General features: G+C 39.8%; 1 protein-coding gene across 1 annotated transcript in view; it reads right to left on the reverse strand.

The window, feature by feature from the left end:
- Positions 1-21,780, reverse strand: part of pdlim4 (PDZ and LIM domain 4) — a 47,906-nt gene extending 26,126 nt beyond the window's left edge. The window contains exons 1-2 of the mRNA XM_042431881.1: positions 21,525-21,780; positions 10,895-11,046 (exon numbers count right to left, since the gene is read on the reverse strand). Coding sequence (XP_042287815.1) covers positions 10,895-11,046; positions 21,525-21,626 — 254 coding nt within the window. The 5' untranslated portion in view covers positions 21,627-21,780. The remainder of the gene's footprint in view (positions 1-10,894; positions 11,047-21,524) is intronic.
- Between the last annotated feature and the right edge of the window lie 3,507 nt (positions 21,781-25,287).

Raw genomic sequence — 25,287 nt, forward strand, 5'->3', positions numbered from 1 at the left:
AACTAAAGGACAGCATGTGTTTTTGTGTGAGTGTGTGTGTGCTTCTCTTCACTGACCTACCCTCCATTTATTCACACCATCATCTACATAGACGTGAAAATGATGACTGTGCGCGCGTGAGTGCATTTGTCAGCCCCACAGTGGGGAGACTTGACGTCTAAAGAGGTGAGGTCATCAGGCTGCAGCTGGCACGGCGTTGGTTGAGCTGAGGCAATGCTTCAGAAATGAACCACGGAGGTGTTGCTATCAAGGACGCTCTTATGAGGCGCCGAGTGTCTGGTGGACGAGCAACAGCTACTGCGTAGGATGACCCCCCCCCCCCCCTATCGCTCCCCTCCGCCAATTCCTTCACAATCCTGGGACAGAAAGCCTTCATGTTTTCAGATTGTTTGGTTTCGATGGTTACCACACAAACAGCCCATTGAAAAGAGTGAAAGTTCAGTCTGAAGTGGCCTATTTGAATTGACATTTTGGAATTGCAAGACAGAAACATGGAATTTATCGTCCATCCATAATAATGAAGATGTGAATGCAGAGGCGTGAGAGGAAACAGAGACAGACCAACTTGGGATTTGCAGCATTATACTGTTGTGCTCATTTTACTGAAGGTCAGTTGGAACAGAGATGTCCTTTGCATACTTGAAATTTGAAAAACTATTCCCCTTTGAATTATGAGGCATCATGCCTCCAACTGGATGTAATGCCACATTTCAAATATTGAGCAATACACATGTTCTAGCTTTAATATTTCTTCCAGAATTGAAACTCTTTCAAAACATCTGAAATGTAATGTAACATAACTGGCCACAGCAGACAGAAACAATCTGCTGCATACCAGGACAATGAACTATATTGTTATTTTCTGTTAGTTGATCTTCTAGTATTGAGTCAATGTGTGAGGGATTACTCAGGATGTCTGGGAAGGATCAGGATCCTACTGTCCACATCAGACAAACTGCTGCTACGCATTCATCAATCTGTTGATAATCTCTGTAACTTTTCTTTCTTCTTTCTCTCCCTGATTCACTTCTTTTCTTCTTTGTTTGTTTTGTTTCTTTCTCTGATCCGAGGATGACTCTACCATGAGAAGTAAATCCCTTCCTAGTCTGCAAATACCTTTTTCAAATTTGATGATTTATAAACCAGATCACAATGATCTGTGAGGTTATACAGACCTAGATGTTTTCTATTAAAATCCAGTTGCAGACTGAGTGACATTATCTTGTCTTCATTGCTACCTCCTCTGTCTAGCTGCTACGTCGAGGAGTGCTCTGAGAAGACGGATCGTCACAGCAGATCTGTGTGCTCTGTCTCTCAATACGGATTCAAAATGATAAATAGGAAAGGGGTGAATAGTCCCAGGTTCATTCCTAAAGTGTTGTCTTTGCTTTCAACACACCAGGTTGCTTTTAACTGTATACATCAATGTCAAACAAGATGGAATACAGAGAAATGGAAAGAAAAGTGAAAGAGAAAGAAAAGAGTGTAAAGGGGCAACACATGAGGAGCTTATTTCTGAAATATGGAGAGTCCACATGTTATCATTTTGGTAACTAATATATTAAGTTGCTTGGTTTTTGTTTTCAAATCGCCACGATTTGTTTGATAGTCTTCATTCATGAGGCACATTTACAAGCAAAAATCTGAAATTATTGACAGCAAAAGCCATAAAAGTTTTGTAAGAATTATAAACGGAAAGAGCAAGGCTATAAAAGTTAGCCACAGAAGACTTCTGAATATGGATGGATCAGAGACAAAAAGAGAGAAAAAAAGACAAGACAACACATAGAAAAAGCACATCAGAGAAAGAAATTCTCAGGTCATCAAGACGACTTTCCTATTCTTTCCTTTGGTCATATTTTCCCTTGCCTGACCTCCCCCTGCCAGGTTTAATTTCCTGATTGGGGTGATCTGGTTTTTGGAGCGGTGGAGGAGTTTACTTTGGCTGCACAGGATCACCATGTTCAAGGAGGAGCGTGAGACAGACGGCTGAAAACTAAGTGCCCTCAAATTAAGATGTGGCTTATCACGGAACATTTCAGGGTTCACCGAGAGTCTTCCCTCGTAGCCTCGCTCTGTCAAACCCATCTGAAAAAAGACAAGGCTGGTTTTCAGCCCTATCATTCATCAGACACCACACGAGTGGTTCCTATGTTATTTGGTAACGTGAGATGAGGTTAAATGTTTTCTCCTCTGTGAGTAGATGGAGATGATCCTTTAAAAGAGCAATTATGGTGGTCTTGTCAGCAGACCTGAGGGGGTCACTTGGAAAAATCTGCATCTGGGTGATGACAAGATCAACCCAAGAGGGAAGCAGGGAGGGAGCTTTGTGGTGCCCCCACCCTCCTCCTTCTTCTGCAGCACAGCCTCTGAAACTCTATTGATGTTGCGTTAATAACAACCACAAAAAAGAGACCTTGGGAGAGCGTGAGAGGAATGAAGAGATGAAGGGATGAAGGAGGAGAAGGCAGCAGTGCTGGTAATGGAGAGGCATGTGTGTGAGTTGGTTCCTTTGGCGTTTTTTTTTTTCATTGTCCCAGCTGGAGTCCTGTGTTCCTTTGGTCCCATGCAGCCTCGTGCATAATTCCTCAGCTGTGAGTCACAGGTCGTAGAGTCAAAGCGAGACAGCAGGGGCAAATCCTCCATCGGAGCGGTCTGACTCTGTCATTTTCTCTGCCGGTTTTTTGTGATTCCTTATGAATCATTTGCCCTGTGTTTGTGTTTGATTTTCCTCTCCTAATCATGATCAGATTTGTATTTCTTCCCTCAGCAGGGGTCAGATATGCACTCATTAGACTTAACCGAAACCCCTGATTCTAGTCTTAACCCTCCCTACTACATGTTTAATCTTAACCCCTACCTTAACCTAAAACTATTCTGCAAAACCTCTCACCTGAAAATGTGTGAAACGCCCAATATACATCAACTTGATGTTTCACACTGTGGTCACGTAATGACACCAGAGTCAGTTCCATTCACTGATGAAGACTGTGAGATGTGGTTAAAAGCTCAGAAACAAAAAGGTAAGCAGGTGAACCTTTTGACATATACTTTACTTAAAGGCAATGTATCATGAACATTTCCAGGTCTTTATTTATAGTCTGGGGCTTTACTGGAATATTTTTGCATGATTTAAAGTTCAAAAAACTCCTTCTAATTATCTCATACTGGCTCTTAATGCAGCCCCTCAGTTCAGCCTCTGTCCTAAACAGGCTGTTTTAGCTCCTGTCTCTTTAAGACCCAGCTCCCAATAAGCCCACTGTGGTTAGTTAACTTCCAGAAGCTACGTAAACAAAGAGTAGTAGTGAGATTTAATTTCTTTTTCTCATTCTTAACTCTAAATGGAAACTTTGAAACATGTCTGTGCCTAAATCCGATCCGAAATATGAGACGGGACAACGTGAACAACCCATGAAACAACATTAGCAACAAAGGCTGCTGAACAGACGACCATTTGTGAGCATGTGCAAACATTCTGATGTCACCACAAGGATAAAGTAGAGGCTACAATTGCATTATAAAGTGTTCAGAGCAGGCTGGGCTTTTGACTTACAAGGAATATTTTTACATACGTTCACTTCATGTTTTGGAACTTTGACCATGTTTAACATAGACATCCAACAACATAGCAGCATAAAAATAACGGAAAACCACAAAAAGCATGTTATGTCCCCTTTAACCACTGCTGTTGTAACATTCTTCCAAGGTTTCCAGTCAACTTGTGGTAAAGAAAAACAAACTACAAGTACAGAAATACAAAATGAAACACATACATTTGTAATTTGCTCCTTACACTGATGTCATTCATTCCTTGCACTTAAAGGTTCAGTTCACAAAATTCACAAAAAAAAAAAACTTTTCTTTTTAAACTGATGGTTAGTGCTTTGGTTTTCTGTACCGAGGTTTTGAGAATATCTACTTTTCAATCTTCTGCTGCAACTCTGATAAAATGGAAGCAAATGAATTAATTAATTCAGCAGAAAGTTGCTCCAATGAAAACTATTAGGGAAGACTGTGGATTATTCTGACTCATAAGGATTTTGTTTCTGAAAGTTTCTGTATCAGGGTGATCCTTAAACCTCTAAACCACCTGTATTACAAGCTTCATTCCGGACCTAATCCTAAATTTTCTTTTCTACAGTAAGTAAAATTGAAGGGCAGCGGGGTGTCCTTACTTCACAAGTTTCTTTTTTTTTTTGAAATACACAAACAAGACACGCACTCAGAGAAACACACACAGCCCAGGCTTCATGACTCATTTCTCAACACATTAAACTTGCCACCCCAGCAGGACTCTTTCCGAACAGCCTGACACACATCCCAACCGCCATCTGCCTCTCAGGCCTCTGCAACCACATGGCTTTCTCTGGCAGAAGGAAGGAAAACTGCAGGGAGGTGAAAGCAGGGTGGAAGAGATGGAGGAGAGAAAGAAGAAGAGAAGATATAAAAAGAAGAAGAAAGAGTGAATGAGTAGAGTAGGATTTAGGTTTGGAGAGGGAGAAGGCAGATATAGAAGTCAGGGAAAAGGGAAGTCAGGGATGAGAAAGTCAAAGAAAGAGAATGAAATGGAAATGGAAGAGTGGAGGCATTTCAAGAGCTGGAGCAGAAGTTTTCCTCCACAGCTGGTTCATGTATTCACAGACTCTGTTTAGGTCTGAGGATATACAGCTCGAGTGAAGCAGACATGACACACTGCAATATCGGCCCTGTGTGTGTCTGTCCAGGTCCTGTGACATTATAGTGAATTTGGAAAATGTGTGTGGAAGAGGTGGCAGCCATTTTTCCTCCGCCAGCAAGACGACACAGCTCCGTTTGATCACCGATGCCAGGAACTAACAGAAAATTTAGCAAGGGTGTTTCACCTCACAGCGGAGCGTTGACAGGCCTGCATCAGTAGAGATGGAAAATGGAAAGCTGTGGTAAAGTTTTGACCGCAGTCTACTTTTTTTTCCTATTTCCTTGTCCTTCTCTTACTGTACCTTCTTTCCTTCTTAATTTTCTTTTTTGCTTATAGATTTTTACAGGAAGATATCATATTGAACTGCAACAGAGTTTGTAGTCTCCTCAGTGTCAGGATGTAATGCACTTACAAGATGTGTTTTGATTACATGTAAATCATAAAACTCCAGGTCTTAACATATTTTGGAAAATGTAAGAAATCACTATCTGAAGTCCAAGTAGACAAGACAAAGCAGTTAATCACAACCAAAAAATAAATTCTGGAAAGCAGATTATGACATTTAAAAATATGAGCATTGAATGATCCATTAGTGACAGTGTTCCACACAAACAACTGCAGCTGCCAACCCAATTTTCACAAAGCCTCTTTATTTTCGTATTCAGCTTTCATGAGCTTCCCGGGACACCTAACCAGAAACCCTCCCTGATACAGAACGCTCTTAAAAATGCTCCATAATAGGGGTTATGAAAAATGGGGGTTATGAAAGTAATAAATGCGGAGACATTACAAAGAAACATTCTTGCGTTACACAAGACCTCAAGCTCACATGCTTCCAACGTACTGTAATTTTGGCTCACAGCAGACGTGTAGACTCATATATTTGTCCATCGGCAGCAACACAAAATTACAGGTCTACTGTTTCTCTTTGACTCTGTGACTGTTGGAGTAGTTTATGGTGTAGTCGTTTAATGGGGGCTAGGGACTGTTGTCATCTAAAATATTATTTTCTAGTGTGTCAGCTCAGCATGAGTTCTCCAAGTCACTCCCATTTTTGGTTGTAATTAAAGATCCTTCAGTTATTCCTGTAACCCACATCAGACTAGTATTTTCAATAAGCTGAATACCCCATATTTCACATGTCCTTCAGTAAATAATACAAGTGCTCATCTGTTACACATGAACATGACATCTTCCATTGTCTGGATAAGTAATAACAGGGCTTGGACTTTAGTCACCAACCAGAAAATACATTACCATGTGGCAGCAGATGAAGGCTGTATAACCGAACCACTGTTTTTTAACGGCTCATTGAATTTCTGAGTAGCTTTTCCAGATTTTGAATATTCTGATCCCTCAACATTTGCCTTTCTATTGTGACTTTTCCATTTATCCATTTTACTATTTAACATTTGTGTTTTATTTTGGTGATTAAATCAGCAGCTTTCACTGTGGCCAAAACAGTGACCTCTTTTTTTTTGCTGTTGACCAATTTGGGATTACAGTATGTAGATGACTCTATTTTATTTGTCTGCTTAGTCATAGTGACCGTTGCTGTTTATTAACACGTCATCCTGTGCAGCATTTTTCTTGGGGGAAAACCTACCATACATGGGTGTTTAATATACTAAATGTAATGCTTTAATCAACTCTAGGTTGAAAAGAAATGCTTTGCCCATATACAGTCTTTATATAATAACTTGGAGAATGTGTAAAAATGAAGTCCCTTCATCTCCTTTCTCCATAATAACCAAGGAGAATATTCAAAGATTCTTTCAAAACTCGTGGCACTATATGTCCTCTATGTGAGGGAGAGAGACTCACAAAGCTGATTCACTGCTTTGTCTGTGTAATTGAATTTCCAGCAATGCACAAAGCAGAAAATGTTGGCTGTAAAACAGCATTCAAAGCAAAGAAAGTGCCCATGTGGATTTCTCACTTGGTCTCTCTTGATACACCGCTCGTCTACTTGGCTTCAACTTCCCTCCTCTGATCTCTCTCTTTCTCTTTGTCTACCATTGTTACCTGTCTCATTTTCTCTTTCTCATATTTCTTACTTTCTGACAGCCATCCCCTGTGTCTTTCAACACTTCTAATTATTTTCTATCATATCTTTTTTTTACAGAATAAGTCCAAACCTTCATGTCCATTTTTAAAATGTTCTCTTTCTTGAATCCCTGTTGCTCTATCTTCCATCCCCTTCACCAGCAGGTCGTTTCAGCTCAATGCATTGGAGCCAAAGGTGCATGCCTGTCTCTCAGGCATGCCTTACTGTTACGTAAACATGTGAGGTCCCCCCTCAGCTAACCCTGAGTGGGCCCCTTTCCTGCAGCACAGAGCAGGCAAATTTTAACATCTTTCAAAGTGAGGATACTTATCATTTCAAACTCACAACGAAATTTAACAGACCACTTAAGAACACTGGACACATATTATGGAGTTAATTGTAAATTTTAAACTGTTGGAGCTTTTTAACATTACAAACTATAAAGTGTCACAACCGCTGACAAGGTGCTGATCCTGCGATGGCCATAATTGTGGGAGCTGTCCAGGGTACTCCGTGTTTGACTCCTCCTCATTACTCATTGTCGCAGAGTGCAGGATTTCATTATCAAAGTTGTTGTAAAAAGCCCACCTGCCCACTCAACTCTGATTGTTACACAACTTTACTGTGAAGATAAATAGAACAAGCTTTTCTTTAAAGGCCAAATTATTTTTATTTTATATCAGGTTCTCAAACAGAGCAACAAAGATTACGTAAATTGTGAATACACGTTCATCGTAGCAATAGGACTACAGCATCCAGTGTTTCCCCTATATTCATCCAGCAGAGGCGCACCGCCACTGCAAAATTGTCAGCGCTGCTGCTAAAATTTCACACCATCATTAATATCAAAGCGTTACTAATGATGTTCACTCGCACACTGTGCGAGCAGAATAATATCCTGTGTTACTGTGGAGTTGTATTGAGTCATCCTTCATTCTTCAAAGGACATCTACGTGAAAGGTAAGAGTAGCGTAGCTCCGTTGAGGCATAGGGCAGTGCATAATATGTGTGATTGTAGCATAGCATAGTGAGTGGTTAAGTGCAGAGAGTAAGCGGCAAAAAGTGACGGCGATGTGAGCGCAGCAGAGGAAAAGTTTAGCAGTAAGTTGTCAGTTAATAAATGCTGCAGCTCCTCAAGACCAAGAAAATACTCATCTATCAAAGGAGGTTAGCCCCGAAGTTAGCAACAATGCATTACCCTTACCTGACCAGGCTCACCTAAGGTGTTACCCCCCCCGAAACCTTCACAGCTGACAGGATTTACTGTTCCAAAAATAATTTTCACAGTTTGGCAGTAAATTCAGCATTTTTCTGTATTTTTCTGTTTTTGGGCACCGCTTTGGTATTTTCATTTCATTATCAAAGTGGCTCTGTTTTCTGACTATGGTGATGTCACTGAGTTGTACTAATTCGAATTTGCCACCTAACGTATCAATTGGACCAAAAGTCTATGACTTATATAACAAAGAAAACTTTGGACCAGCAAAGATATTTAGAAATATTTGTTTCATTTTTACGCCAATATTATCTCTGAAAAAGAGCCAATATTGGCATAATATTATGATGTACACCCTGTGTAATTGTAAAAATTCTTATCATAAGTTGTTGACAGGTGGGGGGGGGGGCTGTTTGGACCGTGGGGCCCCCCTGCTTACGGGGGCTGCGGGGGTATACTTTACAGCCCAGTTTACCCTCCCTCCTCCTGTCAAGCAGCAGGGCAGTTCACACTGTAATTATTTTACCAATATACTCAGGAAAGGTCACATACCAGCTCTGCTGTGTTGTTATATGAACATGCATCAAGTTGCTTGCATTTTCAACTAAAAAAGGTAGTTACATGATTGAAAAGTCATTTATAGCTTGTTTTAAATTTTGCCTACTCACATTTAACTCACTAGCATTTTAAGTTAGGCCTATTAAATGAATTTTGATTGACAAAATACATATAAATATATATATAGAGGTTTTAAACATCAAGAATGAGGTAAGGACACTATGTCACTGACCAAAATGAGTTTAACCTCTTTAACCCCACCCAAAGCCTTTTTGGCAAGCGTCAGAACATTAGTTGAGATTCGGGTCAAGATCCCAGGGTTTCCAAATACACCAAATACTGTATGCCTGCTAAAACTGCAAGGAAATCTTCCATTTTCCATCTGGATGTCACCATAAAAAATGGCATCTTGGATTTGAACTTATCAGTCTCTATTAATAGATAGAAACATGGAGATGAGGAATAACTGTGAAGCTAAATAAAAGCTGCGTATCAATCACTCTTAAGTGCTCCTGCTTTGTATCACGCTGAAATCTGTGTAAAACTACTTTGACTATTTAAGGGGAAAATTAAGCAGAATTTGGGAACATTAGGATACAAGTATTTAAGTGTGGGGGTGCCCTTTTTGTGCATCCGGCAGCTGTAGAGGAGTCCCCCCAGACTTTGCCCTGAATACTACTTTATGCATCTTTAAATAAATTTACTATCCCTATGTGGACAACCCACTTAACGCTCAGTCGCTCAGCTTGACATATGGATGGAGCGTTTCTACTACGGGATGGGAGGGGGGAGGGTGCTGTTGCATGCAAGAGTGCATACTATAAAACACAAATACAGTACAGAGTTAGAGAGAAAAAAGTGCTTCTCTGTCTGAATTTAGACTTCCTGCATGTGTGAATCTTTGCTTATCTGACGGGTCCGATTACTCCGCAAGCGATTCTTATTTCCACTGCATCTGCAAGTCAACGTTATGTTCCAAACCATTATGAGAGAGAAGCTGTGTTGTTTACTGCCCTAAAAGGAGACGGCTGAAGCACCAGTTGGCAGTTGTCACTTGTAACTGAGGTTGAAACCACACAGTGCTCTTCATCTGAGAGGATGGGATTCAGAGGTTGCCAGATTCACTCTGCACTTTCCAGTACTCTGGCAACCCTAAGAAACCGTCTAATAGAAATGTGGGAATCAACTGACATTTAATTTTTTCCTTGGTTATCCCCCATCGCCCTCCCTCTCTCTCTGTCATTTACTCTTTAGACGGATAATTTCCGTTCTGCTATGTTAACAGAAACGCATTGCTCCTGTCCTCCTTTTAAGGCCAAATCATCCGTCATCACATACCAGTTCTAAAAATGATGCACCAGAAGAGTGGAAGATAATTTTCCACCTCATGAACTGGTAAAATGCACAATATTGACCTGTGAAGTCCATTTCTAAAGGCCACAGTGTGACTCACTGTATGCATAAGCCTCATTGACTTTGACAGCGCACTATAGGAGCAGAGAGTCGATCATTTAAACTGTTGTAAAGCTGTCATCTGTCCGTATGACTCGACTGTGCCAAGCTGAGCAGACCAACCAGAAATAGAAACAATATGTGTTCATGGACTAGAGGCACTAAATGACCTTAGTCATAAAAATCAGTCAGCTTTTTCAACTCAATTCACTTAATGAGCGTCAGAGCAAAAACCATAAGGAGCCTCTGCTGAGGGTCAAAGCAGTGATGACTGATTACCAAGTGACTAATGTTCATCATTTCCTGAAATCTAATTATTCTCAACGTCATAATTCCTATCGGTCATCCTCTATGGAAAATGGGCAGAATACACAGTTTGTCACGAGAAACAAGCGCCCATAAGTCTGTAAGCGATTAAGTGACATTCTAATGATGTAGTTAGCAAATCATCTCAGATACCCATATCTCAAACAGTATGTGTAACATTTTGAGTATAAACATGTACACTTAACCCTTTGTGTGTGTGTGTGTGTGTGTGTGTTTGTGTATGTGTCCCAACAAATCCAAGATTAATTGTCAGTGCCCTCCAAAATGTTGTTTCTGATCTGCCACATCTATGGTTCAGGTTAGGTGTTGTTAAGGCAACTAAAAGAACATTATTAAAAGAAAGTAATGCTGTTGGTAGGAAACTGGATGAAAATCAAGGTCTCCGGTGTAAAAGTAAGACTTCATATGCCCAATGATTCGCACCAACCTCCTCCATTAGTGGTTTTGTGGTGCTATAACAACAACAAGCTATTTTGCTACCGAGAGTCATTATTTGCATAACCACAAAAGCTTCCTTGTCAGGAAAATCTGAACATTCTGTAGGTTGTTTTATGGGTTTGACCAAATGGCCGAAGCTGCAGTTCTCTCTTGTGAGGGCAGTCTCACATTTCCATACCTGATGATGCTGAGTGTGAGTTGCTGATTGCAGGTTTTGATCTTGTTTTGAGCCTCCATGTGGGTCATGTGCTCCGTGCTGTCACTGTTGATAGCCAGGATGGTGTCGCCCGGACACAGGTCACCTAGGGCTGCCTTGCTGCCTGGTGTTACCTGAAGATAACATTCACACACACAAACAGGAAAAGAGAAGAAAGGGTTGTTATAAGTGGTGTCAAACTGTCATTAAGGAAGAAAGACCAAAAGAAAAGACAGAAAAAGAGTTTTAGTTTGGGAGTGTCAACACGGAGGCCAAATTCAACAAAAGCAGCTCTCTTTTGATTTATGTAATATTGCCTTAGGCAGCACTCTAAGTTTACACTTTCTACAGCCAGCAACAGTGCCACTGAGAAGCAAGAGGCCACTAAGAGTTTTGGAGGTCGTGAAATATTTGGAAAGACATGGAACATTTTTATACTTATTCATGATCATTCAGCAACTGCATCAGACTAAACCCTGATTTCAGCTGCATTAAATAAGCTGTTTTGAACAGAGTTTGCATTTGAACCTTGAACCTTAACAACTGTCACCATGTAAAGTTAGATTCATTTGCAAGCATCTGCTCAATATATCGATTAACATTTTTCTTTTTCTATTTGTCACTTTGACCGTTTGGATCTTTTAGAGCCCATGTCCACATCACTGTAATTTTGCTTATTATCTTTCAGCTGTTGGACGGTGAGCAGTTTTCTCTCTGTGAGAGTCCAGAAACAGGCTGGTCTGTGGACATTTGAGCCACACAGGGAGGCAGACGGGTGAGGTATACAGAGGAAAAAAAGGGGGAGGGCGAGTATCCCAGTGGGTACGTTTCACCTTCGCAGACACACTAAATGACATATGATAATAATTTTCCATTATTACGCACACACACACACACACACACACACACAGATGTCCCTGCTATTTCTAGGCCTGCTTCTTACTGGTCATACGGTTTTGGTGGGCATAAATAAGAAGAAACTACCAATCAAATCCTCCGTCATCAAACCAAGACATCCACAGTAAAGCAGTCATCGTCATATGGCAGCAAGCTGTAGAAGAAAATGCTTTACTAGCAACGAAACAAAAACATTATGAAATGCGAACAATTGTCATCATGTTTCTCGTCTTTTTTGTGTGCTGCATGTGCTGTCAGGCTATGACATGTATGACGATTAGTTTGACTGTATTTTTCCAACCACTGAATGCGAGGAGATTTTCTACAGCTGGGTGCAATTGCACACTGTTTTTGGAAGAATTCTGAGCAATGCTCTTTGACATTTTTATATTGTTTGAATTATATTGTTTGTTGTTGAGGAAGAGCAATCGAGTCCAGATTCACAGAGTTCCTTTTCACATACTGTAATGGCTATTTTCTCTCAACGATATCAATGACCAATGGGAGCTAGATATTTAGAAAGCATTAAGTTTTTCCCCATTCTATGTAAAAACAGTAGTTTTATGTCTTGCTTTTTCGGAGAAAATTTTTGAAATTGCACAAGAATTCCCTTCAGTTCTCTGGATGATACTGAACACCATCAGTTTTCAGCATGCTGAAGAATGACCAAGAGCTCGATTCACAGGTTTGTATAAATGTATAATACATATGAATCTGTGAATCTGCATTCAGTTGCGCATCCTCAATGACCAGATGTGTGTCTCAGTAAACTGAAACTGAATTGCAAGAACTGAATTTGAGTTGCGAGAACTAAATGTGGAAATATAGAGAGAGTTGAATTTTCAGTTAGGATCAAATACAGTTTCAGAGCCCATGAATTCAATTTCATTTAATTATATTCAGTTCCAAATTTATTGGAATTCAGCTCCAAACTAATAAATTCAATGTCAGAATATGCTATTCAGTTTTTCAATGCAATTATTCAAGTTAAACAGTACAAATTCAAATTATATGATTCAAATTCAGTTTTTTAATGCTTTTATTCAAATTGAGAAATTCAAATGAATTCAAATATAAATGATTCAAATGCAGTTTCTAATGACACATAATGTTTGCCACCTCTCATCAATATGTGAACTTTGGCTTGGGGCCTTTGTTGCATCTCTCTCTCGGTTCATCTAATATAGGCAAAAATTACCAAAAAATAAACAAAAATGTTATTTTAATCAAACTGAGATGCTTTTTTTAAAAACAAATGTAAGCCAGGTACTGTAGGTGTTCAGATTCCAGCACTTTGTAACATGTCTGAAAGCTAAAATTACTACCTGTATCCAAAATACACATAAAACAGAAGATTTAGGAGGATTTTCCAGTTAATGATCCCCTTGTATGTCAAGTGTCAGCAATTAATCCTTGTCCTGTCGTCCAGGTTTTTAAGTGGATACCTCTCTATGAGCTCATTTATCTCCATACCAGAGCGCTCACTGCCTGACCTCTCAACGTCTTGTAATGCCTATTACCTTGACAGCTGTGCATTAAGAACAGTGGAACCTTGTGTTGAAATAACACTTACTTCACTCACAGATATTTGCAATCTCATCCAAGACAAATTTGGATGTGATTGGCTAAAAGTAGGCCCAGTCTGTGAGGGATAGAGAGAGAGAGAGAGAGAGCGAGTGGGGCTGCTTGTGTAATAGAAGCACACTCGCTAACTGGGAAGAGCATTTTAAGAGCAAAGGAACACATGTTCACGCTCCATGAAACACTAATAGCTGAGTCGTGTGGTTCAGATGTGGAATTCCTAATTTACAACCTCTGACTGCCCCTCTGTCCCTGACTCAGTTCCGGTAAACTGAGAGGTCAGAGGCATTGTGGGAAGTGTGTATATGTTTGTGTGTAGGACTCTCAAGGAAACTCACCTAAACATCAACCGCATTTGCAGAAATCTGATATAAACTACACAACTGAATACATTTTTAAAGATTGAGTCTTTCACATAAGCAAAGGCACAAATGAGGTTTTTGTTTTTTTTAAAGGAAACGTGACTTACACTAGTTTGTTTCAGTGCATCTGTTGACAATCACTAACTGGAGGTTATAGTTTACCCACGTCATTTAGCACGACCTCCCTGGTGAGAATGCATTTTAAATGTTTGTGTGTGTGTGTCTTGGGTTTGTGCCTGGGCTGTGTCATAGTGGACCAAGGTTCAGGAACCCCCAACACACACACACACACACACACACAGAGTGAGTAATATCACCTCAGGGTCAGGCCATGAATACTAGTGAACCGCACACACACACAAACACACACACTCACACAGTGGTATGCCAAGTGCCACAATGGCATGACTAACGTTGTCACTAGAGGACATACATTCCGCTCTGTAAGGAAATGTAAGGAGGGTGTAGAGTTACGTGGTTTAGACGTAATCATAACATGCTATATTTATGTTGCGGATGTACAGTAAAGTGATGTAATGACTTAAATCTACGCAGTCTTAAAGATGAATGCAATTATCTAATTAGGTCTTTACATTATGGCCTACGCAAGTGGCTTTGAGGGCAATACCAACATTCTTTTTTTATACTGAACTTTTTATTTTTGTGTTCTTACTTACATGAAACCACTGTAACAAAAGCTAAGTGTGATCAACTTCTACTTGTTTCATTTGTTGGCAGAAAAAAGAATAAAATTATCTAACTCAAAAACGAGAAGTGACAGTCCTGTGAAAACAAACTGGGTGTGTGAGTGCAACTAATAAAAAAAGTTATCTTGGCTCAAACAGCGGATGGAACCAAAGCTGTTGTGTGTGATGAAAAGTGGAAGGGGCAGAAAAAGACAATAAATTCCACAAAAAAATATAACTTTGCTAGAAATAGTAACTTACTATCATATGGTGTGAATTTAATTTTATTTTCACTCAGTAAACCTACTTTTTGTTCCAGCAGACGCTCATGGAATTTGTTAAAAACGACAACAAAAGGAATATTTATTTTCATTTCGGGAAATGGCTGTTCAAATGGCAAAAGTCAGGTTTATAAGTGAGTCTGTAATCTATTACATAATAATTATGGTGGTTAGAACTGCTGAAATACACAGGGTTTCTTTTATTTATTCCACACATACTGATCTTACTGCTAACAGGAAGAGGAATCAAAACACAGAGGAATCTTAATGAAAAACTATTTAGCCTTCAGTCAAATTGATTTAATCTGCATTACGTTATATTAATCAGTGACTGAGAATAACAAAATGACCTTTAATCTATGAAAGTAAAATCATTTTTTTAAATTGCAATAAGTTCGCCTAATGTTTGTAGGCATCAAACAGGTGGTGTGTGTTGATTGCCCAAGCAGCCATGATGTCCCATGATGACAGGATTTGGGGCAGCATTGATGCTGCAGAAAGCAACTGTGCTAGTTGTTGGGTGATCTAAACAGTCAGTGTTTCCATAACTGGCCGCTCCATAAACAATGACACAGTTAATTACTAACAGATAGATTGGTTAGAAAATGACAGCCTCATGTTGCACCGAGTCATCATGTGGCACGCGGAGGCCTCATGAGTGTGTGCTGGAGTGTGGTCACACTGTGGGTTCTTGTGTTTTTCTGTGTGCTCCAGAGTGAAACAGAAAGTCAGAGGACAGGGCAATGAAAGTGAATGTTTTTATGTACTGTAAGTGTATGAATGCACGCATACACAAGTGAACGAGTGAAAAAGCTACAACGATTTCACTCGAGTATGACGCCAGCCCTGAGGGAAAGTATTCTTTCATGTCATCAGTGTTTGTGTCTTGTCTCGAGATCTAAGCCATAAAATGAACAGAGCTTTTCTTAACTACTGAAAAGTTGACCTTTTGAGGATTTTCTTTTCTCCGACAGTGGTATGTAAAGCACATATTTGATCCAAGCTGAGAATCCAATACTCCCTCTTTGACATTTTCTGCATTTTCTGTTTTATACATGTTGACATTTCTGTTTGGACACTTTCAAAATCAGTAGAGTCATTCCTACATTAGTAGAAATTCTTGTAGTTGCAGAATAAATTATCATTAATTTATTCATTTCAAGGGAATTAAAATTTTCTTCCTGCTTCTTTCTTCTGGATGTGCACACACACACACACACAAACACAAACACATACAACCTCCTCCATAACCATATATATACAGCAGTGGTCAGAGAGCATGGTGACCCATAGTCACTGTGTTTTCATGCCCAGTATGTACGAATTTGGTGATTTGCAAGTCAGAAGATATGTAAACATCCATGTTAAAAGCGGACCAAATTTGGTTGAAAAGTTGTATGAACCAGACATCCAAAAATCTTTCGACAAAGATCAATTTAAAATGTTTTCTTTATGTGTGGATTCCTCAGGGACAATTTTGCTGGGTGGGAGCACTGATTTGCACGTCTCAGCGACGGAGAGAATAATTCCTGGCAATGTGTCAAACGCCTTTGTTTGCTTTGTTGGACCTGCGATAGGAACCATGGTTATGACCTTGGTGACACTTTGTAAAAGCCATTACATACCTCGGGGTGTGAGGTTCTGACTGGTGCGTGATTATCATGCTGAAACAAAGAGACTAAATGTGCCAAGAGTAACAAGCAAAGCTGCAGATGATGACCAAATATGTGGGGTTAGGTTTTAATGAGAACACAAACAAATCGGAGAGTCACTTGAACACCACTACAGCCTGTAATGCACACTGTCTAGCATGACCATGATGTTATTCAGCAATATTAGTCACCAATAAGTATGAGACAATCCCTGTAAATCTGATCTGTAATCCAATTATCATTCTGACCAGTTTTTGCACTGAATTGGGATCAACTTTCCCTGAAGACTTGTTTTATGTCTTTCTCAGCATGTTCAGTATGTTGCACATTATCATAAGAGCATCACAAGAATCATGTTTTTGATACGTGGCAGTCCTTGCAGCAAATACATTTTGATGTATTTGCTGCAAAACAACAACCTGAGAAAGACTGACAAAGGAAAGCACATTACTAAAAACTCCCTTTACACCGTGAGGGAGACAAACTGTATATAATACAGTAAATAAATATACAACAAAGTGTAAGAACTTGACATTTTCTTCATGGCCCAGGTCATATTGAAGCAAATTTGTCTGTAATACTGTAATTACTGTACTCTATTATGATGTTTTTTCTGACTTTTTGGTGTTAAAGACCAGAGATCTCTCCGTTACCGTCATCTTAACAGCACTGCTGACACATTTTCATATTAGCACCAATCACAAAGAGTCAATTTCATATATCAGATAACCAGATGACCCGGAGAAGCTCAGCAACAACCCTAAGACTCGCATTGTTCTCCCGCCCTTCTGGTTCAGGAACTCCATGGCGTCACTGACAACAGGAAATTCTTCGAGAGTACCATCTGTTATCTTTTGCTCGACTTGTTGTGGAGATGCAGCTTGTAGCATTTATAATTCTAGCCTGGAGAAAAGAGATGCCACAGAACAACCTGAAGCTGACAATTATAACCAGCAGTGTCAGAGAAACATCTCATGTGGCTTTAGGTCACATGTCCTGTCTCTGGTATGTGGCGGAGAGACGGACAGACATACACCAAGAGATTAAAGGTTACAAAGGACACTGAGTCCATAGGATGTTTAACCGCTAATAAAATCTAAGTTATGTCTTTTTAATTCATGCATTCATGACTGGCTTTCTCTTTCCTTTTGTCTCATTACTTCCTTAAATTCATCAACACCACAAAAAACAGAAAGTAACCAGTTCCAGTTTATCTTGTAATGTTTCATTCTGTCTGAGTTTAGACTCAGATGGGAATAAAATCCAGCCATTGAGACAACAGCACGATAATGTAAGTTAATTCATTATATACAATGAGCTAAAAAGATTGCTTCATTAAAATGCTAACAGGAATTTTAACGAAGAACAATCCTACATGTTCTGCTGGGTTTATCTGGTTTTTCTGGCAGGCACTGACTTGAATTCATACCTACAATGTTAGAATTGTATTTCATATTAAAATTTTGTGTTCTGGATTTATCCAAGATTGTTTTTTAATGAACCAGATACATCAGTTTTGTGTATATTACAAAGTTCATCAGAGATGTCCAAAGGGGTTCCATTTTTTCCACTGACTAAAGCTAATATGATAGATGACGAATCAATATGTTGATAGACAGAAAACCACTCAACAACAACTTTGACAGGTATTTAATCTTGTGATTCATTTCTCAAGCAAAAAGGCCAAAATCTCTTTGGTTCCATGTTCTCCAATGTGAGTATTTGTGGGTTTTCTCTGTTCTACTGTATATCATATTCAACTGAATATTTGGGGTTTTGGACAAGCAATATGAAAGCATTGCCTTGGGCTTTGGGAAACTGAGATGGACCCCTAAATGCATCAACAGTTGTCTGAAAGCAGACAGCATCTTGCATTAACAAGTCAGACCACAAAGGATACACAACATAAAGGTGTCAGAAGGTGAAGCTGGACGGTGATTCTGTGCACCACTCGGGTCATTATTTATCCAACACTCAGTTGGGAATTCCTGTCCAGCAGAGGACCGTTCACTAGTTGGCAGGACTGAAAAGCGTCTTGCGTCACCTTCTGCCTGGACGTTGGTTTCACATCAGTTTACCAAAGGGCTTATACCACAGCTGCCATATTCAACGCATCCTCTCTAAATAACTCCGCAGCTGCATCAGCGATTTTATGATATTTCTCTTTCACTGCTACTCGTTCCGTCTCATGCACAAACAGCCATTTAACAACCTAACACGCCATGCACAGTATCAGGGCACATATTTCCAGAGTCAAGTAGATGCGCCTTTAACTGACTCATGTCCTAATGGGCTGGCAGGGGACTAATGAGCTTATCCTGGGACGTTATTACCTTAAGCAAAGAACCAGCTGCTGCCATCAGAACTTGTTTTCTGGTATTTACAGCTTTCACTCTCTCCATGTGCAGGTGTTTCATGGTATTCTCTTTTATATTTGCAGAAAGACATGGAGGAAGAGAGGGAGGGAATCTGTCAATCATGCAAAGTAGAGGTATGATTGTGTAAAATACTGTAAAACTTAAAAACAACAGGGTTCAGCATTTCTTTAAACTTCTCTTGACTAAAATTAAAGGGTAGTAGACACTGCTACACCCTTCGGACTTTTCTGGCTCATACGAGGTTTACATGAAACTAAAGTGCCCCCAAAAGAGGTATTCTGGACACTGTAAGACATAAACTATTCTTGTCTGAAACTCACTCTCATAAACACACTCTTCCTCTCCCTACATGTAACTCTTTCTGTGTCACCATTCCGCACATTGTAATTGCCGTCTTGGGCATGCACTGTACAGCAAGAATGAAGCAAGCATGTGATAAATAGCGAGTTTAGGAGATATTCCAGAATATCTGCAGCAATGAATAACATCTTGCTTCAACCTCAGAATGCAACAAGCTCCCATGAGGTGAGGCGAAAGGATTCCTTTCCCACCGTCTCTGTGTTTTTAGCACGTCCTTGAAATTAATTTTGATTTATAGGCTGATGTAAACTCCAACATAAAACACACCAGGATAAAACAATTATTGAGTTCTGCAACACATTTGCTATCGCCAGCTGATGTTTTGGAGCATGTGACATCAATTGGACATTGAACTGCTCTGTAATAGCTGGTAGAGAGCAAAAAAGAGGCCGCAGGAGGCAATGTAATGCTTGGACTTGCTGCCAAGAGACTGTGTATTTATGCCTCTGATATAAGATATTTTGCTAAATGCTTGCATCTTACCAGCTGCTTCTTTCTATAATTTTCAGGTGGCCAACATGTTGGAGTTAAACTCTCTTCTTGCAAGCAGTTATTCCACATGAAGGCTGTTTTTTATTGCCACCTTTTCTACTATGTAACCTGTAATTAATTTCAGTGATGTCACCAGAAGAAAGTTACAAAATGTTCACAATAAATAAAAAACTTGACCTGCACATACCGTGATGTTCATATAGGCAGTTATGCAAGTATGCAAAGATTGAGCTGGTGAAATTTAGGAGCTGTGAAATCAGTTTTATTGAAACCATGACTTGCCTGCTGTACAAATGATTAAAGTAATAAGAATGATGTGCATCACAAAGCCTGAGATCCCCTGAAGCTGCAGCATTTTAAGCAAGTCAGCATGAACAAAAAAGGACTGCAAAAGGCTGCAGAGTATTTTTTCCCTTTTTGACCAATGAATTCTGGTCTTGGGCATGGTCTCTGTTGGAAACTCTACTCCATGCACACAGAGAGACTAACTGAAACATGAACCTCAAGCATAAAGTGAGCCCTCAGTCCACAGAGAGCTGGATTCACCAATGATATCTGAGCCACCAAAAAGAAGATTTCTGTAGTTTTTTTAAAGGTGCAAATTTCAGCTGCCTTTCAAAGTGTTTGGGGACACGAAGGTACCAAATTAAAGAGTGAATCATAGATGTAGAAACCACAAACTTGTCATCTTGTCAACAGATGTACCAGTGTCAAGGCTCATGACTTCAACACTGTGAGTCAGAGTTTGCCTCATCATTGCATCACAATTCTTTTGAGGGATAAAGTGGTAGGTTTAAAAACAGAGAGTACTTCAGGTGATCTTCAGGGGTTATTCTGCTTCTCTCAACTTCGTTAATCGCCCGCCGTAAATCTAAAAATTACCCCTCTAGTTTGAAGTGCCAGGGCCCTGTAGTTAAAGGGTCAGTTTGGGGCTGGTGATACAGCTGAGCACAACACCTGGAATCCCTCAGCAGCACCAATGAGCTCTGATGAAAAACAAATGTCAGCGCCCACCCCCCTCCCCCCTCAGCCCCCTTTCTGCAAGCCCTGCAGCAGAAGCGGGATGTGTTTACCCTGGCCGGGATGAACTATTGGCTACTGCCAGATCCACTGCCAGCACACTGACTCTTGACCCATATTCTGAGGGTCAGGAAAGTTCATGAAGGTTTATGAATACCGCTGCCACTACTTCTACTACTACTTTCATCAATATTATTGACAATAATTCAATAACACATATAATAATACGGCAACAATAATCATTATCATAATCCAAAACTCCAGCATCATTTTACAGCCTGTCTCACAACCATCTGGGATCACTTACAGTCAAAATTTGGAAAAATAAGTTTAAATGGCATCATTTATACATTAAGAATTAAACTTATTTCACAATTACGGATAACCTTATGGACATGAACCATCCCCTCTTTAAGGGAGTCCTTATGTTTATGTTGTTATAGTTAAGCTATAACACTAATAATGAAATACTCTTAAAAAAATCACCATATTGTGATCTTGAAAGCCATATAGCCTAATTGATGGTTGGCCAAATGTAATGACTCAATAAATTGTACAGGCGACTTCTGCTGCCAGGAATTAGACGGCACCATCTGGCAGCTTTTAGAGTGGAGCTCCTGTTCATACACTTATAATTAGACGTCGGCGACCTCTTATTTAAGATTAATTAGGCTGCTCGGGCAACAATTCCAGCTTCACTCACTTCCAGCTTTTCCCCACATCCTTTGCACCGGCCAGTCACTGTCTGTCATCTAGTAGCCTATAAGTGGCCTGGAAATGGCAAAAAAGTCGTTCACATAAAGATTTAAAAAAAAACTCTGCCCTGAGATGCTGACTCCCTCCGGCGGTGCGTACTTTTCAATGAATGGATACACACGTCGAAACAGCAAAGTTGTTACCTACCCTGGAGATGGTTAACGGTGTGCTGAAATCCCGTCCTCCCACCAGACGAAAACCCCAAGGTGAGGGTCCCTTTAGTGTCACGGTCTGGGGCATGTTTGGCATTTTAGACTGCGAAAGGGGAACGGACAGATGTCAGGCAGAATGAGAGGGGGAAATGTCCGCGGTTTCTCGATACACGGGTTTTTTTTTTTAAAAAAAAAGGGGGGCAACGTGAACTATCCAAAGTCCTCTGCCTAGCTGCTAGGCAACACTGTCCCGGCTGTGAAAACTTTACTCCCACTTGATTCAAGTTTAAATAACGAAGTTGCCTCTGACGTGGGGATGACGGGCTGTCCTACCCGCCTTCACCCGGGCTGTGCAGAGTGGGAGGGGACGGAGCTGCGACAACAAAGACATGTGAACTGTGAGGGAGAAGGAGACACGAAAATCTGCTTATTGTTCAACACAGCAGGTGGGCTATAAATGTGGGTTATGACTTCTTCTGGTTTTCCTTTCAGTTCCTCGTTAAGCATTTTATTCCTTGCTGTAGGCTCCCATTATTGAATATAGCTGCAATTAATCAGTCAGTCAATCGTCAGAAAAGGAATCGCAAATATCTGATTCCAGCCACACAAATGTGAATATTTTCTGGTTCCTTTACTCTTCTATGATAGTAAACAATATATCTATCTTAGTTGTGGACTGTTGGTGGTGACAAAAGAAGACAATTAAGGACATCATCTTGGGCTTTTGGAGACAGTGGTCGACATTATTTACCCTTTTTAAGCACTTTATAGACCAAACACTAATTGATTTATCGAGAAAATAATCAACAGATCAATCAATAATGAAAATAATTGTTAGTTGCAGATCTACAATGGAAATCCTTTAATCATCACTGACTTCACTTGGTTATTTGAAGTAGTTGGCAATTATTAATTAGCCTATTTTTAATGTTCTACACAGATTTTAATCTTTAAGTTACAGATAGAGTAACAAATGCAAGAGGAAGTTCGACTTCTATGAAAAAAAATGCCTTTTTTGGTTGTCAACTGATAATTGATATAATTATTGATTGAGAAACAATATGTAAATGAAAACGCCAGTGTTACAGTACTTCTGTCAACAAAACAAGGCTTTAACAGTACCAGAAACCATGAACAACATTAATAATCCTTGTTTTCTATATTGTTAGCATGTGTATGAAATGACATTCCAAGTAAAAAGTTAAATTAATGTATTCTCTTCTGCTTTGAAGTGTCATGAATGGCTTCATACTGGTAGATCAGTATTTGAATTATCTAATGAATAAAGCTATATAAAAGCTTGTATTATAACTTCAACATTGCTTCATACACAAGTGCCTGTAGTTTGCTTTTTATACATATGAATTAATTTGTAAATAGGGAATAATATGCTGGCCCTCAGGTCCTTATAGGATAATCCGGACAGGCACTTAAAATGTAAGTCTGTCAATAACTCACTGATCAGGGTCTTAAACAAAAAGCTGTAAGGCTTGAGTATCATCTTTAACAGCGAAGATGCTTTGCTGTAATTTGGATGCATCACTGGCAGAAAAGACCTCTCCCATTTGTCAGTGGATATCCTAGTATCCTGTCTGCCCCCATGTCTTGATTCTTTCATTTCCCCAGCCAATTACAGAGTGAGTCAGTGAGCTAGAGTACGATTTTTCTACTGCAGAGAGAATGATCTCATAGACATTCCTGGGAATCTGTCTTTCAGACAACTGCAGGCATGCGGAGCTCTGTCTGGAGGTCTGAGTCAATTTGATTCAGACACTAACCTATCCCAGTCACTGTGTAACAAGTGGCACTGTCATGTCAAACCAACTGGATCTCAACATCAGGTAGCTATAATTGTCCTTGCATCATGAGTGACAATGTTTTTGTAGTCTTGTATAAACTTTGCACAATCAACTGCTGTGATGCAATAAAGCATGTTGAGAAAGTAGGAATTGATGCAAGCTGTCTCATTGTTTAACAATAGAAAACACACTGAAGAAAGAATATGAGCCAGATAATTTTAAATCAGTTCAGTGTACACAAACCTACAAACATCCTCTCAGGAGTTTGGATTCAGAAAAAGACAAAGAGACATAAGACTTTGAGTATGTACTGCAAAAGTTGAAAACATAAAAAAACACATTCAAAATATACATATGTGAGTGTATGTTAACACCGGGAGCTTTAAAACTTTCTTGTCTCATTATAATACTGTCATGCTTCACTTCATACTTAATCAGTTTTTCACAATAGAAGCTCAAAAGGTACACCAAAACAAGACAAAACAAAAAAATACCTATACAGTAATTTGTATGGACATGGAAACAAAGCCAACAATCATGTTGCAGCAGGTGTTACAAAACTGTATTTACAGACTGCCCTTGAAAAATACCTTTTCCCAGAATACTCTAAAGGATGACTAACAAAGAACAAAAAGGGATGAGAAGACTGGTGTCTGCACTGGAGATTTATTGAGCAGATCAGCGGGTTGACATTTCGGATATGCGTTCTCTTCAAAGCCTGCTCCCAATAAATCTAACTCAAACTACAGAGAGCTCCCATCCCTCTGTTCTTTTTCCCTGGATGGTCATCATTCGACATACCCTCGGCAGCACCTAAGTCCTTTTAAATCTCTACAAATCAATTTACTCTCTGATTTTGCCTCTGTGTTATAAAGCCAAAAAGGACCTGAAGGGAAACAGGTAAGACCAGCAGTGCTGTAATTATGAGCTTCATCTGGATTACCTTTGCTGTCTGGGAGAATGATGTCAGTTAAGCTGTTGCACAAACTTTGATTCCTTAGCTCCTCCACTGGTAGTAAATAAAGTCTAACAATTATAACTGTTGGGAGACAGTGCTCAGTAACGGAGCAAGAATTATACTGACAAATATATTTTTAATAGAATACTGTCACTAGTCTGTGTACAGGGCTAATGGGAGGGGGACCCAACTGCAGACACCAAGGCAGACAGGTAGAATGAAAAGGGCTTTAATAAACGAAATCCAAAAGACAGGCTTACAGATCAGTATCAGGAAGTAAGTCCAAAACAGGCAAACAAGTCAACAAGGGGCAAGACAGGCAGGCAGGTCACAAACAAGCGGAAGGTCTAAACCTCAGGAACAGGAATAGGAACAGGATACAGGCTGGCTGGAACACAAGTGTACAACAAAGCAATATTGACAAACTGATAGTGAATGGAAAACAGAGTGCCTGTATATAAAGTACTGGGACTGATGGGGTAATGAGCAGCAGGTGAAGGCAATTGAGGGGTGGCAACAGATGAGCAGGTGGGTGTGGGAACCAGGCAGGAAAAGTCCGGGGGCATCTGGTGGACAGGTGGAGAATGGCAAAGCCAAGAGAGCAGAGTGTGGGGCTAAAGGCAGGGACAGAGGCAGAAAGGGCAAGGGAAACACAAACAGGACCGAGGCAGGAATCGTGACAGAATACCATGAGTTTTTAACATTTATCATGGGCCTAAAGGTCTTTAAAATCTTTCAAATATAATATTGCATAGGAGATTCCTAACTGGTGCACCAGACACGTTCCAAATTTACTTAGTACAAGAATTATACAATGGTTGCAGTAAAAAAAGACAACTATATTAACAGTATATATGACAGTATACACACCTAAAAACTCTGAAAACCAAAGATCAGAGTTTAATATTTGATATATGGTGTAGCAGTTCAACTTGGGTAATAAACATGCTGAATATCTTTGTCCAGAAAGCAACATTAACACTGAGGTTTAAGTTTTCAAC

The sequence above is a fragment of the Thunnus maccoyii genome, chromosome 13 (genome assembly GCF_910596095.1).
Source record: "Thunnus maccoyii chromosome 13, fThuMac1.1, whole genome shotgun sequence".
Classification (NCBI taxonomy): domain Eukaryota; kingdom Metazoa; phylum Chordata; class Actinopteri; order Scombriformes; family Scombridae; genus Thunnus; species Thunnus maccoyii.